This window comes from Ochotona curzoniae, unplaced genomic scaffold (genome assembly GCF_017591425.1).
Source record: "Ochotona curzoniae isolate NIBS_2020 unplaced genomic scaffold, NIBS_Ocur_1.0 contig_66, whole genome shotgun sequence".
In the NCBI taxonomy this organism is placed as follows: Eukaryota; Metazoa; Chordata; class Mammalia; order Lagomorpha; family Ochotonidae; genus Ochotona; species Ochotona curzoniae.
This window is the reverse complement of record NW_024466512.1, coordinates 20,428,038-20,447,470: the sequence shown is the minus strand read 5'-3', so window position 1 is coordinate 20,447,470 and position 19,433 is coordinate 20,428,038. Positions and strand designations below refer to the sequence as shown.

The 19,433-nt window shown below is 53.7% G+C and overlaps 1 protein-coding gene across 3 annotated transcripts in view; it reads left to right on the top strand.

The window, feature by feature from the left end:
- CNNM2 (cyclin and CBS domain divalent metal cation transport mediator 2) overlaps positions 1 to 17,671 on the top strand; it is a 121,679-nt gene extending 104,008 nt beyond the window's left edge. Inside the window, exons 3-8 of one of the 3 annotated variants that reach the window (XM_040992179.1) lie at positions 1,052 to 1,189; positions 3,063 to 3,232; positions 9,484 to 9,577; positions 11,930 to 11,995; positions 16,397 to 16,581; positions 17,150 to 17,671. In XM_040992179.1, coding sequence (XP_040848113.1) covers positions 1,052 to 1,189; positions 3,063 to 3,232; positions 9,484 to 9,577; positions 11,930 to 11,995; positions 16,397 to 16,581; positions 17,150 to 17,359 — 863 coding nt within the window. In that variant the 3' untranslated portion in view covers positions 17,360 to 17,671. Of the gene's footprint in view, positions 1 to 1,051; positions 1,190 to 3,062; positions 3,233 to 9,483; positions 9,601 to 11,929; positions 11,996 to 16,396; positions 16,582 to 17,149 lie in introns of all 3 variants that reach the window. The other 2 variants (XM_040992181.1, XM_040992180.1) reach the window with 2 other exon arrangements.
- Positions 17,672 to 19,433: the final 1,762 nt, after the last annotated feature.

Below are 19,433 nucleotides of genomic sequence, written 5' to 3'. Positions count from 1 at the left end.
AGAAAAGTGCTTCAGAGTGTTTTCTGTTGTTGTTCGTGGTGTTTTGCCTGGGACACCTTCTAGATCAGACTGAACAGTACAGCCTGGGAGTGTCTGCATGCATGGCCCGCAAGCTAAGAATGGTTTTTCACATTTTAATTGTCAAAACTTACCCAGGGCCCAGAGCATGGGGTGCAGTAGGTTAGTGCTGGCTTGTGGTGCCGGCATCCTGTGTGAGTAGCAGTTCAAATCCTGACTACTCCACTTCCAATCCAGTTTCTTGCTAATGGTCTGGGAAAGCAGTGATTGCCCAGGGCCACGTGGGAGACCCAGAAGAAGCTCCTGAATTTGGACAGGTCCAGCTTCAACTTCTGGGGTCCCTTTGGATTGAACTAGCAGACAGAAGATTCTCTCTCTGTGTCTCCTCTCTCTGTAACTCCGCCTTTCAAATAAAAATAAATACAGCTTTCAAAAATTACCAAAATGAATATAATCACTTGGTGACATAGAATTGCATGACACCGAAGCCTCAGCATCTATAAATGCTCTGCTGGGAGACAGCCACGCCCACTCACTCCCACATGGCTAATCCTGTTGAGCAGCACATGCACTTGCTGCCTCAGAGTCTGTGACCCCCAGGACCTAAGATATCTCCTCTCTGGCTTCACCAAAGAAGGATGTGGGTACACCTTCCACATATTTAAGGAAATAGTGAGAGCAAGAACATGCTGGCTCTCATCCCCAGGTCTGCTCCTCGGGTCCCTTCAGTTGGCTGCAGCAGAGCAGCTCAGACCACCGTGGGTCCCCGCTGGAGTGTGGCCGCTCGAGGTGCACTAGGCTTGTTAGATTACCATGTGGTTCTGTGGGTTACCGGGGGGGATTCAGCCCGAGTTGGCTCAGTGATGGTCCCAGAAAGGCCTTTGGCTGCGCTCATGTGATAAGGTCTGCCTGCCCACTGCCTGCCCTGGGTGTCGGAGTCCCGGGAGCCTGGCCCTGCCACCGCTGTGGTGGTCTCCGCCTTGACCAACAGCTCTGCTCTGATGCGTTTCTTTGCTTTTCCTTTCTCCCTTAGCTGATAACAGAACGAAAAAGAAAGTAGCCCACCGTGAAAGAAAGCAAGATTTCTCTGCCTTTAAGCAGACAGACAGTGAGATGAAGGTGAAAATATCGCCACAGCTTCTCCTGGCCATGCATCGTTTCCTAGCGACAGGCAAGTACGGCTTCATCGCAGCTCTGAGTCACGCCCGCCCTGGAGCGAGTTCCTCACACCGCTGACAGGGGCGGGCTGGGACGGGCATCGGGAAGTGGGTGATAAGTAATACCGCTCTTGTGTTTTGTTTCTTGTTTTTTTGTTGTTTTTGTTTTGTTTTCTTTTTAAATTCTCTCCTCTCCTGTGTTCAGTGTCGGCACGAACCCTCTGAGACATTTACCAGGGGTGGACCAGTAACTTTAAATTGGTCTGAAAGGTAAGGATGAATGGCAGTGCCACACTGCATGTATCTGACAGGCCAGGTCATCTCCTTGCAGCCACGTGCAGGGGAGGGCCAGCTGGCCTGGTAGGCTCACAGTGCCAGCCAGCCACCCGGCTCGTTTGATTGGACAGCTGAGGAACGCTCTGTTCTGCCTGCCTTGGAAGAACAGCTGGACGCCAGTGGTAACCCAGGTGCTAGGATTTGCACAGAAAAAAGACTGATTTTCACCCATCTTTTATCTTTTATTATTTTGCTGAAATCAGAAACTCCAAGAAGTGTGACATGGATTTTCTTGGCCTCTTCAAATCAGATGGTTGGTTATCTGGGCTCATTCCTGGCGACGAGTGTTCATAGTCCTCAAACCACAAGCCTAGGGAGGTCACGGTCAAATGGACTTGCTGCCCCTTCTCGCATCCCCACGTTGCCCGGGGCAGGGAAGGGCTGTGCTGGCCAGGGCAGAGAGACCAGAGCTGAAAGCACCTGCCGGCTCATAGGGTCGGAAGCCAGAGCCGCTCAGATGTGTGCTGCATCCTTAGCATTTTTTTGACAAGGAAACCAAGAGCAAGCATGTGAGAGAGATCCTGTACTCTTTAAAGCCCTGTCCTGGTACGTGGAAGCGCTCAGGGTGTATAGCATTTGTGACCTGGGACAGCAGCTCAACTGGGCGTTAAGAGCAGAGTTTGTGTACACATGCTTCCCCCCAGGCAAGGCACTGGAAGGAAAAGTTGACAGCGTTGCTGAGAATGGCTAACCGAAAGGTTGGTTCCTAGGTGATTTTTGTTTTCTTCTTTTTTTGTGCTAAGATTTCTGCAGTATGCTCATTATCACAGAAAAGTCACAGAAACTAGTCCAGAATGTTTAACTTTCATGTATATTTTCAAGACTTTAAGAAAGATCTTTGACTTGTTCATTGTTTTTCTAATTCGGAAGTTGTTTCTCATCATTAAGAACCACAAATGAAAGCTAACCATTGCCTCCTCCGCCTCTACCACGAGAACACTCTTTAGGTCGGCGATTTTGGTACGGTGGTTTCCAGTAACATTGCTGTCTTTGTGGCTACTGATCAACGTTACTGGTTTCTAAATTAGCAAGCGGGAGCGCATGTTGATGTGTGCACGTGCCTTGCTTTTATTCCGAACCTCTCCCTCCCTCGTGCCTGGAACTTCTGGGAAAGGTTGTGTGGGAGAGTGGCAAGCGGAGCACCTATGCCCATGCACCTGGCACTAACCCACACCCCAGTGCTGCCTGACCGTGGCTTCGGGCTGTTCCCGGACAAAGACTGTCGTGGCTTGTTGCAGGGCATCCTCGCACCCGAGGAGCATCTGTTTGATTTTCCTTTCTATCCATCAGAAAGATAGGGTACTTTGAACTGAACCAAAAAACATCAGTGACAGGCTGAAAAGAACAGAGTCAAAAGGAATAATGAGAATTCAGAATTTTCTGATTTCTCCCAGGTAATCTGCACCTCCCCTCCCCCATCACCAAACTAGAAGTGTTATTCATCCGTATTGTGCTGCTCCGACTCCAGTAGTCTTACTTGAACACCTGAATTACTCGTGTCGCTTTTCCAGCCACTCAAAGTGTAATGTCCAGTTGTGTTTATATCTGTAGAAGTAGAAGCGTTTAGCCCATCCCAGATGTCAGAGAAGATTCTCCTAAGGCTGCTAAAGCATCCCAATGTCATCCAGGAGCTCAAGTACGACGAGAAGAACAAGAAAGCCCCAGAATTCTACCTCTACCAGCGCAACAAGCCCGTAGACTACTTCGTGCTCATCCTGCAGGTCTGTTCAGTCTCGTTGGCTCCTCTCAGCCGCCCATCTCTCCTGTTCCCGGATGGCTTGGTGTGTGCCTGAATGGGGTCCAGATTGATTTGTCTTAAAGGCAGAATGGCAGAGAGAATGTCTGCCTTCGCTAGTTCACTCTCCAGATGCCTGCCATGGCTGGGGCTAGGCCAGGCTGTGTACAGGAGCCCAGGACTCAGTTGAGCCCTTAGCTGCCACCTTGCCAGGCGTGTTCATAGCAGGAAGCTGGATCAGAAACGGAGTCGCTGGGCTCGGGCTGGAATTGGTCTTCCTGGCAGGTGGCTTCTCTTGTTGGGCATGATACCCACCTCTGAATTCCATTCTGGCTAGAAGATAACCGTAGACGTGGTCCTCTGATTTCCACTTCTGGAAGCTACTATGTCAAATGAGGAAAGGAAAACTAGGATGACTCCCCTGTTAGTATTTTTGAAGAGTTTGAGGAAGTTTCTATGTGTGTCCAAGGCTTAGTGGGTGCTTGAAACATGAAGTGCCATGGGTTAGGTCCTCTTTTTAGCATCTTTCCTTTGTTACAAGTTTCCCATTAGGTCTCATGCCACTTTGAAGGGATAGCTCACTATCCCTTCCATTAACACCATTTGTTATGTTTATCACTGGCTGTTAAGCAGACTATTTTACAGAGGAACTGATTTAAAAAATAATTACAGCCTGTTGCTGTTAGGCAGCTGATTCCTCCACCTCTGCATGCAGTGAGGAGGGCGGTGCTTGGGACTCCAGTCACTCTCCACAGAGCGCTTTGTGTCTTGGCAGTCAAGATGCTGATTCCAGGGAAGAAAATGCTTTTTTGTTTTGCTTTTGACTTCTTAGACCTCTTCATTGGAGAATTACTTTTACAGGAAATCTGAGTTTCTTTTCTCTTTTTTTTTTTTTTTAAACTTCTCTTTTAATACTTACTTGTTTGAAAGATGAACTACCAAAACGGCAAGATATTTCTTTCATCTGCCAGATCACTTTCCCAAAGGACTGCCGTGGCCAGGACTGAGCCAGACCAGAGCGCTCCCATACAGGTGGCGTGGACTCCAGGACTTAGGCCCAGCTTCCGCTACTTTCCCAGATGCATCAGTAGGAAGCTGGGTCCCAAGCTGAGCAACTGGGAATGGAGCAGACACTACATTATGGAACGCTGGTGTTAACAAGCAGTGGCTTACTATGCTGCACTCCAGCTCTGGCCCCCTGGGTTTATTTCAGTATGAGCATACTATTTATTAGCCCCTTAAGGCTTTTAAGATTCCTCGGCTACCTTGCAGCTATGAATTGGAGATACCAATTCTAACAGTTACAGGAGCCTGGCCCGGCCTGTTATCAGAATGAGTGAAGAAGGTTCTTATTTGAAAGGTCCTCTTGGCAGTGGCCTAGATGTCAGATATTCTCCAAGTTTTGTGTCCTATGTGGTGGTGTTATGGAGCCTCAAAGCAGGAGTGAGGAAGGAAGTGGCTCCACACTAGCTGGTATGGGCCACTTTCTTACCCTCTGCCCTCTGTGTGTTCAGTGTAATAGTGACCGCTCAATCTCGAGGCACTCATTGATAGCCACTCATTTTGAGGAATGCATCTGGGGCACCTAGTGCTAACTCTGAACGCTCTACTGCTTTGCGTAAATAAGTCGAGGCCTAAGCCCACTTTGCTTGGAACTCGCTCACAACTAGAAACAACGTATTTGCAAATTCGTTCTAGATTATCCATGTGGCAGTAATGTTGGGCTGATCTGGAACTGGCAAGCTTGTCTCAGCACCACAGCACGGCTGCTTTAGTGCAGGTTCCTTGCTGTTTGGCCTGTGGGGCCGCTGGGCGGCCGTGACTGGCCCCTCGGTGCTTCATTGCGCTTGAGCTGCTTTGCATGTCTGGTGCGTTGTGCTGTGTTGGCCCCCACTGGGGGTGGCACGGTGACTTCCCTCTGGTCCTCTTGTGTTCTTTTCTCTCTAGCCCAGTGCATGTGGGTGGGTGGGGGATCCCAGGGGGCCGTGATAAAATGGATCCATTGGTCTGTGGTGGAGCCAGAGCCTGTGTTTCTCCGCAGCCCCTCGTGGGTTGAGGGCGGGCGTCAACCATGATGGTTGAAGTCTTCCATCTTGGGCCAGTGGAACTGTGCATGCCAAGGCAGGTGCTAACAGTGGCATGGGGGTGGCAGCACCCCACTGGAAGATGGTCAGTGACGTGGTCCACAGTTGGTTCTGTTAGTTTTTTGAGCATCACAGACATGCCTGATCATGTGTGCACTAACTGTGCGGAGTGCCAGGCCTCTGCTGTGGCAGACTCCAGATTGAAAACTCCTGCTGGAGTCCAAGCGTGCCTGAGTCGCGCAAGGTCTGCCTCCCTGGCAGGTGCTTTTCTTCTAGAAACGACAGGGGACTGTGACTAACGTGTGTAACCCTGGCATTGATGTACCTCCTTGTGGATACTAACACTCACTAAATACACCATGGTTGTGTTCTGAAAAGCAAAATAAAAGAATCCACCTTGAGAGTGAACTGGACACGGGCAGCTGCTGTGCGTGTGCTATCTGAGCATGGCCATGACCTCTGGGGCCTGTGGCACCTGCCCTCTGCTCAGGCCAGCTCTAGCCTAGGACTGTTGGATTCTTTCTGGAAACCAGCAGCCCCATCCCAGAAATGTGGGCCCCTGTGACACAGACTTGACAAAGGAAGCTGATTTGCTTGGCACTTAATTTTTCCTAATTTGCCAGTTTAATAAACACGGAGCCCTAGATTCTTTTGGGGTTGCTTTGTGTCCTGATTAATTTTGTGTGTGCTGAGCTAGAGGGTTTCATGAATATTTCAGAAGTAAAATTGATATGCAGTTCCTCCTTTATATGGAAAAGATGGTTATCTGAGACGATCCCTAACTGAGTTCGAGCCAGCTAAGCCGTTTTCTCGTGAGGGGATGGTGTGAAATCATATGCTAGTGGAGTTATTTGAAAATGATCACTTTTTGGAGCCACTGACACAGACACGTGGAAAAAGATAAACTCACTGCGTGCTTCTAAGATTTGACTGCCAGAAGGGCTTGTTTCCTACAGAGAGGCGGGTGGGGTTGGGCAGCTTTGACACTCTGAGGATGGAGGACTCGAAGCCTGTTGGCCCCTGTAGGAACTGCGGGGATCCTGTAATCTGTTGCCATTTTATGAATGGAGTTAACAACTAATTGAGTGTAGTTGTAACAAGTGCTGATACCTTGATAGGTGTCGCTTTGAGGCAGAGTCACCAACAAATTTCTCAGGAAGTTGTGTGTGTTCAGTTGGAAGACCTGTCCTAAACCGTTCTAAGTTTGGGAAATGCGTTTGTCTGCTCTTTCAGGAAATGATAGTTAACAGTTGATAGCTGCATCCTTTATGCAATAAGAAGTAGGCAATCCTGAAACTGTCTCCTGCTTGGAGGAGAGACGTAGTTTGTAGTTCCTGAAATCTGCATTCCAGACTCGCAGATCTGGAGTAACCGCCAGCGGGACGTGATAAAGCTGGACTTAACTGCTCCTGCCTGGGGTTCCCTCTTGAAGGCCAGAGGGACCAGCAGCTCTGAGGGCTTCCGTCCTGTGCGTGGAGCCCTGGGGCGGCCACCCTGGCTTGCTTAGTGGACTCCCTGCTGATGTGCTGGGAGATGCCCCTGGAAGCCACTCCTTGTGGTTTCCAGAGCTGGAGTTGTGAGTCCCAAACAGTGGGAAGTGGGATTCTTACCCTGGGTTGCTTGCCCCGCCCCTGGGACCCTTGAGAGCTTTGTTCACATCCTTCTGCCAGGCTGGCTGTAACCCGGTTCTGTGAGGATGACTGAGGAGTTGGCAGGCAGACTGCAGTGTTCCCAGTGAGGCCCCAAGCACCTGCCTGGCCCACCGGGTGGCTCCTCTCCAGAATGGGAGAGCTCTGCATTTCCACAGGCCGCTTGTGGCCCTGACTCTCGGCCAGCTCGCTCCAGAAGGACTGCGGACTGACCCTCGTCTGAAGGGATGCAAGACGTGGCTGACTCAGGCACACCAGCCTGGTGGTGGGGGCTCAGGTGATGCCTCCTGTGGCAGCTGGTGCTTCTCCCTGATTTCTACCTGGAAACTCAGGCCGGGTGGTTCCACCGCCCCTGAGGGGAGACCCCTGCAGATGGCGACTCTCAGAGCGCACCCCCACCCCTCCGCTGGAGCTGAGGCTCTGTGTCAAGAAGGCGGGATTCATTATTGAGCGGACAGACCCATCGGACATTGCCACTTCTGTTGGTGTCCGTCTAGGAGAAAGAACCTTTGTCCCTACCTCATCTGCCTCCAAGGGAGGGCACCCCACCCTGCCAGCTCTGGGCTTGAGCCCCTCACTGCACCCTGCCTCCCGCCACGCTGCCCTTCATAGGTTGCCCACGGCTTTGCTGCCTCCTCCTAACCCTGCGCTTGCCCTGCTCCTCGCCCAGCTATCTGGCCTGCTGTTGGGTAGAAGTCAAGCCCTCGTCAGCTCCCCAAGCCGTGAAACTCCCTGGCTTGGCCTCTGTGGCCACCTGCTGTAGGCCAGGCCCATTCTCTTTCCATGCGTGTTTTCTTGTCTCTGCCCACACCCCTGACTCTGGTCCTACCCTCTCGCGACCCCCCAACCTTTCTTCTACCACAGCCTCCTGGACACTCTGCAGAAGGCCTGTCCTGAGCTGGAGTTGGCCCGATCCCTGCAGCCCCTCACAGAGGCCCCATCTTATGTGGCTTGGAGCAAGCTCCCACGGCTGATTTTGACACCGTCGTAGTCTGCTGCAGTTTCCCCAGCCTCGTGTCATCCCTTGCTGGCAGCCCTTGTTTCTGCAGTGTCCTTCCTGCCCCAGGGCCGCTGCCCTGGCAAAGGGCAGCCGTGATCCTCCTCAGCCTGGACCCCCAGCAGGCGCGCCACTTCCTACTTGGGTCCCACTTTCCTCCCACTCGCACCTGTCCCTGTTAGCTTGGGACATGCTGTCACCAGTGTCCCTGCCCACCCTTAGCTGTCACTCCCGGGTGGGAGGCATCTTTATTGAAGAACAGTGGTTTCCTCTGAACTACTTGAATGTCTCCCATGTCTCGTTCCTCAAGTGGGGCTTTGGTTTCTTGCTTAGTGTCACCAGGTCCACGTGTTCTCTGCCTGTGGACGGCGAACTTGTAGAGGTCCAGGCTGGAGCCCACCAGCTCCGCCGCAGCACCTGTGCCACCCGACTGTGGCACCTGCTTGCTTGCACGTGGATTGTGCAAGAGTTTTAAAATCCTCTTTATAGCAAGAGGATGGGTTTGCAAATCATGAAACTATAATTCCACCCAGTGGAGGAAAACCTGAAATGAAGGCTTGGAAATAGTTTTCTGTTTGATGAAGTGATTTGATCTGTGACTGGGACTTTAACTTAGCCTACCATGGCCATGCTTTGCCTCGTGTGTGGCATGGTGCCATGTGGATGAAGAGTCTGTTCTTGGCTCCCTGAGCTCCTCTCTCGAGTGCTAGAGGGGTGGCTGTGTGCGTGCTCCTGTGTTAGCTGAGTTCATAAGACACGGAAGAGTTGATTCAGCTCCTGACCAGTGAACGGCAGCTTGAGTTTTGTGTCGTCTCTTTAAAAGATGCGGTTGGAGATGCCCTTTCACTGTGGGATGGACATCAGTCATGAGAGATTGTGTGACCCTTGGCCTGGGTGTCTAGAGTTGAGACTGGCTCGAGGTAAGCCAGTAGCACAAGCAGTGCCCACCTGGAGCCATGGGTGTGGAAAATGCAGAGCCTGTTCCTGAGGATGTGAGGAAGAGGGAGAAGTCGCAGACAAGTCAGAGAAAGGGAAGACAGGAAGTGGCACCTGCTGGCAGGAGGCATCACCAGGAACTTTTCCGGGACAGGAGCAGCACTGGCTGTCACCCCATGGTGAGATGGGAGTGAGCTCTGCCCCAAGGAGCCGGGCACCTCTCTGTCTTGTGGTGACCGACGCTGCTGGCCGCTGGCCCTGAGCCTGTCCCAACCCTGACTCCTGGGGAGATGCCCCTCTCCCCTGTCCATGCCCAGCAACCTGATGGGACAAAGGCACAGTCCTGCCTGGCACTGAGAACACTCCAGAACGGAACAGCGCAGCCGCTCTCCCCTCCCCTCCCTTCATATTGGAGGTGAACCCCACCCGCTCCTCTGTGTGGGGAACGTGAGCCCAGGTTTCAGCCCCTTGTAGTTGTCGGGGGAGGAGTCCAGACAGAATCTGAGGAGTGTGTGACCGAGCTGTGTGCGCCTTGTTGGACTGACAGTGTGTCCCTGCTCTTCTTGCACAGGGGAAGGTGGAGGTGGAAGCTGGAAAAGAAGGCATGAAGTTCGAAGCAAGTGCATTCTCCTACTACGGCGTGATGGCGCTCACAGCTTCTCCAGGTACGTGGCTCCCGCAGGACAGGGCAGGGCAGGGCAGGGCAGGGTTGGGCAGGGCAGGACTGGGCAGGGCTGGAGAGGTGGTGTCCCCTCTGCTCAAGAATTCCCGGTACGAATTAATGGGTAAATTTAGAGACACACCTCCATGAATTCTCACAAACTGAACACAGCTGTTCAGACCAGCACCCATGTCAGAGGCCGATATGGCCCATGGAAGCCTCGTGTCGACTTTGAGTCCTCATCCTGGAGAGGCAGCCGCTGTCTGGCTGCTGGGCTGAGGAAAGCTCTGCTTGGTCTTGAACTTGAGATGACTCAGGGTGTGTCCTGTGGAGCCTGGGCGTTTCTGCTCAAGGTTGTGCTTGTCCCGTTCATCTGTGTTGCCATGTGCGGTGCTGCGTTGTCTCTGTGGGGGGTGTGCACAGCCACGCTTGGGCCTGTAGGTTGCTGATGGCTGCTGAGTTCCGAAAGCTAACAGGTGTGTTTAGCTTCCGCCTCTGGAGGCTCCAAGACATGGCAGGCACTGGTCATTGCTTGGCTGTGCTGTGCACCATGCAGCCTTGGCCCTTGATGGCAGGAGCCCATGTGAGTGGGGAGTGGCCAGGCTTGTCCTCTGACAAGAACTGACTCAGGGTCCCATGAGAGCTGACATTGTCTCTCCACCCCCCCCCCCCCAAGACAATGTCAGCGCATTGCAGAGGCACCATGGCCATGACACACATGACATAATGGGAAGCTGTAGCAGGGACGGGTTCTTTTGTCAAAAGTCACTCCCCTAACTCAGGCTCTCAGAACAGCTTAATACCCGCCCAGGCCAAAGCTCCAGTAACAGCTGACCACAGGTTCATGTGGGCAGTGGGAGTGGAACCTTCCCTTGGGGATGCAGGCTCTACTCTAGCAGGTCCAGCTGGTAAATAGGGGCTGGGGTGCCACCTTGTGGCCAAAGTACCAATGACAGCTATGCTGGCAAACACCGCTGTATGCTACAAGTCTTAAGGAATGACATGGGTCTTCATTTCCTGTGCCATGCAGGAGTCAGAGCCAGGGTGTCACAGCCCATAAACCAGGGAACTGGCAGGAGCACTCCTGGATTCTAAGCCTCTGCCCAACACATGCTTCCCCCCTGTCCTGGAGCAAGTGCTAGAGTCCTGAGGGCGTGGTGTTCCCATCACGAGCTCTGACCAGCACTCCTCTGTCTGGCCCCACTTCTTCAGAGCTCCGTGGTGGATCTAAAGATCATCTTTCTTTTTCATGGCTTCCTAGCCAGACCCGCTTGCCCCTGGCCATGGCCTCCTTTGCAGCCCATGCTGATTGTGTGACATTGAGAAAGACCCCTTGGTTTCCTGTCACCTCCACTATTCCCTCAGGATCTCAGAAGGATGGGGTGCGGGACACGATGCTCATGCAGGTGCTTTGTGACGTTTGCAGCTTGGGAGGGACTGTGGTTATAACAAGGAGGGGAGGTGCTGACAGCAGGGCGGTTTCTGACCACAAACCTCAAATGAGCCCAGGTGTAGCTCCAGATCTGTCAGGTGACCTTGAAGAGACAGAGGAGTAAGGTGTTTGTGACCATGAGACTTGAGCATTAACCCCATTCGTATCAGACCCAAGTGGACAGAAACCCCAGCGGGTGGAGGTCCAGGCAGAGCAGCCCCTCTGCAGAGAGCCACGCCTCTTGTGGTGGAGCCCGCACAGCAGGGCAGCTGGGGACGGCACCTCGTGTGTGTCCCAGCCAAGTGTCGCATCTCACGGGACGCTGGGATCTGATGGGAGGCACGGTCAGGGCTGGTGCTTGCAGGTGGAGTGCTAGTGGCCGGGGCCAGTTGTCTTGGAAAGGCAGCCCGTGCTGTGCAGGCATGAGCTCTCCCTGGTGAGGAGCCAGGCCAAGGATGACCCTGCTCTGTGCATCTTGGGAATCGGGATGCCCATCTCTGCTGACCCCTCGTCTGGTCTAAACATGGAAGGCTTTGGGGCAGAATGGCCATGAGACCAGGAGAGCAGGTAGAGGGGGTAGCAGGTGGCCACAGACAGGTCACTGCATCCTGCTGTCAGGACAGGCAGTCCCACCATGACCACCTTGGCCGCTGCTAGTCGTGACCGGGTCCTTATGTCAGTTGTCCATTTCAGGCATCAGACCCTGACGGCATGCCCCTGGCCCGCCGGATGGCTATAGTAAAGCCAGGTGGGAATGGGCTCCCTGCTTGCTGAAGGCAGCGAGGTCTCTAGTTGACAGAGCCGCCTGTCGGTTTGTGCCTTCCCGGACTCGAACACTGGTGTTGGTGGAACGAGATCAGTTGCTGTCCCTGATGGCAGGAGAACTCCGTTCTTACCTTTTGCCTGTTTTTCTCCATTTTTCAGTTCCTTTGTCCCTGTCTCGTACCTTTGTTGTCAGCAGGACAGAGTTGTTAGCGGCAGGTTCTCCAGGTAATTCTGCATGTTTGCTTTCCGTCCTTCTCCCCGTCGCCTCCCCTCGACCCTGTAAGCCCACCCAGCCTGATCGGCTGGGACCAGGCTGGGTATAGTTTTCCTGAGTGCTGGTGCTCTGAGGTCTGCTGGCCTGGTTGTGAGCTGTCGAGGCAAGGAGAAGCTACAGCCAGCAACAAGCAGGAGTCTGAGAGATGGAGCATGAGCGGCCGTGAACCCAGGCAGGTCACGATGCCCACCGCCCCACCGACCCAGTGTTCAGGTCTGGGCAGCTGAAGGACTGTGAGCTTTTCTTAGCAAGCAAGAAAAATACCTCCGGCCGTCCTGCTTCTTTGATCCCTCCTGCAGTGTCCTTGGGAGCGGGTGCGCGGATGGCTGCTCCCCGCCAGGCAGGTGGCCCCGCGTCTCCGTCTCCTCTCTTTGTTTTGAAATTGGTGCTGTGCACATTCCTGCCCCGCTGCTGACCACCTCCCCATGGGGGGAGATAACCACCCCACTCCAGTGGCCACTGGAGAGCAGGGCACAGCTTAATCTTCCTTTAATTAAAATCGCTGGGCTTGCCCACATGGTACCGCAGCTTTGCTGAATTTAGTTTGTTCCATACAGCTTGTATTTTTAAACCTGACTGATGAAATTTGCATCTCATATGCCAGACTCAGCAAAACGTGAAAATGCTGAAACTTGAAGGAGGCAGTGCTTGTCTTGGAAGCCAGCGCGTGCTCAAACTTCAGCCCTGCAAAGTCCGGGTGTTGGCTTGAGCTGTTACTCACAGAGCTACTTGAATCCAACCAGCTGGCACAGTATCTTATAAGTGTGAGGAAAACACACATGTACACGTAGGCTTGCATTTTGTCCCGCCCCATTTTATTTGCTCCGAGTTTTATTTAACCTGCTAGGGAGTTAAAACATCTCAGATGCCAAAATCAAGTGACTTTCTGATGAAGCCCATGGGAAGAAGGGTCTTTTGCATTTTACCTTTCCCATAGAACTTGAGATCACTTGCCGTGTCGCCCACTCCATCCGACCCCGTGGAGGGAAGCCCGGGGCCTGGGTGCAGGCTGACAGCGATACATTGGTGCCAGGCTTTCTTGTGTTCAGGCACAGAGGTGCAGTGGGGTTCCGGCCTCTTCCAGGGGTGGCTGCCATGGAGGCAGCTAAGAATGAGTCTGATTTCTTTTTAAATTAATTTATTTATTTGCTTGAAAGAATTCCAGAGAGAGGAAAGATGGAGGAAGGTCTTCCATCTGCTGACTCACTCCCCAGATGATATCAACCACCAGGGCTGGGCTGAAGCCAGGAGCCAGGAACTTCATCCAGCTCTCCCACATGTGTGCAGGGGTCCAAGTACCTGAGTTATCTTCTAGTGCCTTCCCAAGCTATTAGCAGAGAGCTAGATGGAAAGTAGAGCAGCTGAGACATGAGCCGGCAGCCATGTGGGATGCCAGCAACACAGACGGTGGCTTTCACCGGCCACACAGCCACGCTGTCCCTCAGAATGTTTCTGTATCTCCTGGGGTAGATTTCGTAGGTTGCCAAATGAAATATGCCATCCTAGGTTGATGGGTAAAATACATCAAGACAAAAGGCAAGAAAACAGTTTTGAGAAGGTAGACAGGAATCTAAGTGGAAGTTTTTTCCGTAATAATTGTCATGGAGCTGTGACAGGTAAACTTGGCAATGAAGCTGGATGGTAGCTGAGAACAGTCACTCTAGTGGTCCACTCTAGTGGACCTGCTACATAATTATTTTAATTATTAATTGGAGAGTTGACTTTGAGGTTCTCAGTAGTTAATTGAAACTCAGGGTTGTGGCCCCTGCTGATCTTGCCAGGTCTCTGTGGAACTGTAGAAGGGTTGGGGGGGGGTCCAGAAAACCATCCTGTCCTTGTGGCTGTGACCTTGAGGACAGCCGACAGTCTCCTGGCATGGAGAGGGTCCAGTCCGCAGCAGCAAAGGCTGGGAGTTGTGTCTGGATGCCCTCAGCCCGTGTTGGTGTGTCTGGCTCGATTCTCAGCAACTCTGCTACAGTACATTCTGGAAGGCAGCAGGTTGTGGCCCAACTAGCTGGGTCCCTGCCACCCGAGGGAGACCCTGAATGGAAGTAAGGGCTTCTAACTTTGGCCTGATTCATTCCTGGCTGTTGCAGGCATCTGGGGGGTAAACAGGCAGGTAAAAGGTCTCCTCCTCTCTTTCACCTCAAAACGTAGAGCTACAGAAGCAGGTTTGGCTAGGGCATCAGTAAACAGTAGTAGGTCATACTGCATGTGGTTTCTGGCTGCCCCTGGTCCCAGCCATAGCTAGGTCATCCATGTGGGAGACCTGGGTTAAGTTCCTGGTGCCTGGCTCTGGCTGTGGTCCAACTGTGGTCATTGTAGGCATTTGGGGACCAACAGGAGGGCACTCTGGCTGCCTAATTTATTACAGAAAGCATGGGGTAGGTACAGAGGAAGCTGTGAGCATAGATCCCCAGAGAGCTAATGTTGTAACAGGGGTCCGATGGCCTCAGGTGCCTCCTGCCGGTGCCCTGGCTCTGGTCAACAAGGAGCATGCCTGTCAGCCTTTGGTTTTGTTAAACCTGATGGTAACCCCTGTAAATGCTGCTGTGTGGGAGCTGTGCAGAGGGCAGTGGGCTTTGTGGCTGAAGCCTGTGGAAGCCGTGGGATGCCATGTTGGAAGAGCAGGGCCAGGGAGGGAGGCATCCGACGGTGAGGTCTGGAAGGAGTGCCAAGCTGGCAGGTGCACGCCTCAGGCATGTAGTGGGTGTCAGGTGCTGTGCCAAGCACTTTCAACAACGTTACCTTGTGGGTTTTTTTTTAAGATTTATTTATTTTTATTGGAAAGGCAGATATACAGAGAGGAGGAGAGACAGAGAGGAAGATCTCCCATCCAGTGATTCACTCCCCAAGTGAGCACAACGGCTGGTGCTATGCCAATCCAAAGCCAGGATCCAGGAACTTCTTTCCGGGTCTCCCATGCGGGTGCAGGGTCCCAAGGCTTTGGGCCATCCTCAACTGCTTTCCCAGGCCACAAGCAGGGAGCTGGATGGGAAGCGGGGCTGCTGGGATTAGAATTAGTGCCCAAATGGGATCCCGGCACATTCAAGGTGAGGACTTTGGCTACTAGGCCATGCTGCTGGGCCCATGACCTTGTTTTTAACCCTCCTGCGACCCTGTGAGTCTGGGCCACATCATCCACATCTTATATGAGGAGTTGAAAGCGTAGCCTAGTTGGGTTACCTGGGCGAAGGTCCATTCTGCTAAGTCAGACATTCCTGAATGATTTAATTTACCTTGTTTTCTAAGAAGGTGATGGGAAGCAATAAGAGCAGTTTCATTATTTTGTCTTATTTATTTGAGGAGTGAGGAAGAATGACATGGCACGGGCTCCTGTCGCTAGGCTCTGTCCCCAAGTGTCAGTGTTGGGCCAAGGCTGGGAGCTCAGCCCAGGTTTGTCACGTGGATTCTGACTTAATAGAAAATGGGTTTATAACATGAGACCATGAGAATTATAACATGGAAATCTTAGGACAGGTGCACTCACTGATTGAGGTTCCAAGTGCTTGTTTAGCTCTGCACATCCCCCACCCGCTGCCAAGGCCAGGGAAGGGTGGGGATTGGGTGGGGGCACCTGGTGGAGGATGGAGGGCGTCAAAGAGCCTATTGGCAAAGGCTCCTATAGCAGAGGGGTGAACGTGACCCAGAGCCAGCCTGTTGCTTGAAACTGGGGGTTACTGGCACTCTGACAGCCAGCCCAGGGCAAGCCTGCTGCTCGGCCTGGCCCGTGTGGCTGCCAGCTGCTCATGGGGGCACTGAGTGGGAGCAGCCTCCGGAAGGGAACAGGTTTTACTTTTCATGGGACTTGGTGGTCACAGCAAACCTCCCTTGAAGGGAACAATATGGATGGACCCAAATTCTCTTCCACTCGGTTGGACACAAGAGCATTGTCAAACTCTGAAAGATGCCCACGGCAGCTGTGTGAACTTCAGCTCTGCCAAGTTTTTTGGAAACCTCCTGGTGTCCTAATTCCTGGGACAGCCTTGAGCGGTCAGGCACAGGTTTTTACAAGGACCAGAGACACGAATGGGTTTGGGTTGGCTGGGGTGTGCAGATAGCAGTGTTAGGGTGCCCCCTCCCTGGGCACTGACTGACAGGTAACCTCGGACTTTGCTTCTAGCTAGGCAGCAGGTGTGGCTGCCTTCTGGCCTGCCTTTGGCTTCAGGAAGCCTCTTGTGTGCTCGCTTCAGCTGGGGCTCCTCCCGGAGGCCTGTGGCCCACAGTCTGCCACTGAGGCTGCGGCGACGGTCCTGGAAGCCCACGTCCACACCACCAGCATGGGGCTGAGGGGCGGGCCTGCCTGGCTGCCTCTGCTTCACCTAAAAGGTGTTTTTCCCCTCCTATTGTAGGTGAAAATAAGTCACCCCCCAGGCCCTGTGGCTTGAATCACTCCGATTCCCTGAGTCGAAGTGAGCGGATCGAGGCAGTAACCCCGACATTGGGGAGTGGCAATAACCAGCTGGGTTCCTCATTCCTGCAAGTCTACGTCCCCGACTACTCCGTGCGAGCCCTGTCTGACCTGCAGTTTGTCAAGGTGAGGGAGGAGGGCTGGGCCCGCAAGTGTCCACCTGTGTCCGGTGTACCTGCCCCTGGACATGGCTTTGCCTTGGCCGCCTCGGGTCTGCCCTGGGCTGGGAGGAAGAGCCAGTTCCCTGGCTTTAGCAGATGAGGGTCTTCCCGCCTGGCTCCTGCGGGGACAGTGGTCTGGGAATGAGCAAGGCATGCTTGCTGCTTCTCATGGCCGTGGCCTCTGCCTGGCCCTCAAGAGACAGAGATGGGAGATGTGGGAGTGAGGTCTGGGGAGGCTCCTCCCAGCCCACTTGGATGCTTTTCCTAGTTGTGAAACAGGCCAGCTTCAGCTGGTGGAGCCCCATCTCCACTTTCTGGTCTGTTTGTGAGACGGTGGGACATGGCTTCTGTCAGGAGAAAGTGACTTGTTGACCAGAGTAAACCTGAACTTAAAAAATGGCTCCCCTCCCCACCTTCCCTTCCTGCACCCCTGAAACAGCCCTAGGCTCCTCAGGGCTTGAATATGTAACACCACGTGGACCTAAACTAAGCGCACCACCTGGTTTGTTTTCTGTGCTGTCTCCTGGCCCCAGATCTCCAGGCAGCAATACCAAAATGCCCTGATGGCTTCGCGCATGGACCGGAGCCCTCAGTCCTCGGACAGTGAGAACACTAAGGTGGAACTGACTCTGACGGAGCTGCACGATGGGTTGCCGGATGAGACGGCCAACCTGCTAACGGAGCAGAACTGCGTGGCCCATGGCAAGGCCAACCACAGCCTGCACGGCGAGGGCGCCATCTAGCGGCACTTGTGACGCGCGTTGGTGTGAGCTGGTGTGCCACGCTGCATCCCGTGCCCATTCTGAGACCAAAGACTCCGTCCCTTTCCTGCAAGCCGAGGAGGAGGAGGAGGAGGAGGTCGGCATAAGGGAGGGATGGATACCCGAGACGAGAGATGCACAGCTGGGGCGTGGCGTCCATGGTCCTGGAGATGAACTTCTGCCCCCTAGAATCACGTTATTTTTTCAGCTGTACCTTTTACCATTCTCCCCGCTCCTCCTCCTCCCTTGAGGAGAAGGAGGTTGAAAATGGTTGCGATTTATTTTTTCAAGAGATCATGCTGTTTTTAAAAGTGTCTTTTGCAGAGTTTTGAGTTGCACTGGGGAGGGGGGAGCTCTGCTGGCAGTCCGGACCTGCCTTCCTCGTCCCTCCTCTTCCTCTCTGCCCAGTGGGTGTTGCTGTGGACATTGGTGGATGTGCCAAGCAAACCCGTTGCTGCAGAAGCTGCCAAGTCTGTGGTCACCGTGGGGGATGGCCAGCCGGGGCCTGCAGTCGCCTCCCGGCCTGGCTGCTTGCTCGGGGAACTTTGAGCGTTCATTCCGTCTAACGGACTCCCCTGTCCCTGCAGGAAGCCTAAGCGTTTGCTTGGAGTTGTGATCTTGCTTCTCCCACCTGAAGAATTTTTATCACCAAAATGAATGTTAAGAATTTAAAACCCATGATTGATGGTTGGCAAGAGACCAGTTAACTTGATGATCCCCACATCCGCCGGCCTGGGATTTCGACTCGGCCGCCTTCCTGAGCGCACTACCCACCCACCTCTGGGCCTTTGCCCCTGGCAACCCAAGATGCTGCTACAGATGCCAAACGGAGACTTTTCAAGGGGCTTTCCAGGCGCATGGGCCACGTGGGCCACATGGGAGCATCTAGCAGGGCTGCAGCTGCAACCACCTGGGATGATTAAAGGCAGGTTACTGCAGCAAGTGAGCCCACCCTCTGTGCTAGGAGCCACTGGTCCCTCCTGTGCCTGCGGCTCAGGGTCTCCCACCCTGGTCACGGTCAGCAGGGCCACATCAGCCCCGAACAGGGATCCAGAAGCCACGTGCGCTGTGGCCGCTTGCTGTGTGTCCTGTCTTAGCTGTAGCTGCCCTGTGCACATGCAGGAGCCAGGCCTTATGTTGGCAAGTCTCCTGCCTACGGGGTGCGGCCTGGCACAAGGTGTGGCCCTTCCCCTGGAATGTCGCACATCTCCCCAGGAGATGCCAGGGTCCTTAGTGATGGGCACCAGTGAGGCTTGCTGACATGCTGGGGCAGGCCGCAGGGCACTGAGGCACCTGCTGTCAGCACCTAGCCTGCTGTGTAGCTGGTCCTTGGGGGCCAGGGCTGTGATGGCACCAATGTGATGAGTCACAGGGTGGTACCCCAGCCCCCTCCATGCAGCCTTCCAGGATGCTGTGTCATTGGAAGGAGCCTCTGGAATCAGAGTTTGTGTTGGGGCTCCTTTCTGAAACACCCTGGTTCTTTATAGTCTCCAGGAACTGGGGAGTCTAGGTGGCACAGTGAGGGCCCCTACCCTGCTGCCCCTCCTGCCCCCCTGCCCATCACCTGCTCAGAAATTTACCCCCTTCTAGGCTTCTCCTTAACCTCTCTAACAGGGAGGGTTGCTGACATGCAGCTGCGGTTCTGTTAGCTTTGCAGGGAGATGGGACCCAACTTTCCCCAGGCGGAGTGCGTCACGTCTTTAAGGCCTGAAGACACTCACCTGTATCTGAAGCAAGGTAGGGTGGGGGAGTGGGGTGTGCGCAGTCCCTGCAAACAGCGGCCACTCAGGAGCCCTCTGCTGTCTCCAGGCAGAGACAGGGCTCCTTCTTGCTGCGGTTCTTGCACCTGCCTCCGTGGCCTTGGGGACACAGGTACCCCACAGGCTCCACAGCAACTGGAGTCTTAGTGTTGTGTTCCCAGCACTCTCTGCTGCCTCTTGCATCTTGTTTTTCAAACTTGGGGCTTGCAAATTGGGAATCTGAGAGGGTGCCCCAGCTGCTTGTGTGGAGTAGGGTCTCTTACCCTTTCCCGATGTTACTTCCAGGAACTTTGATG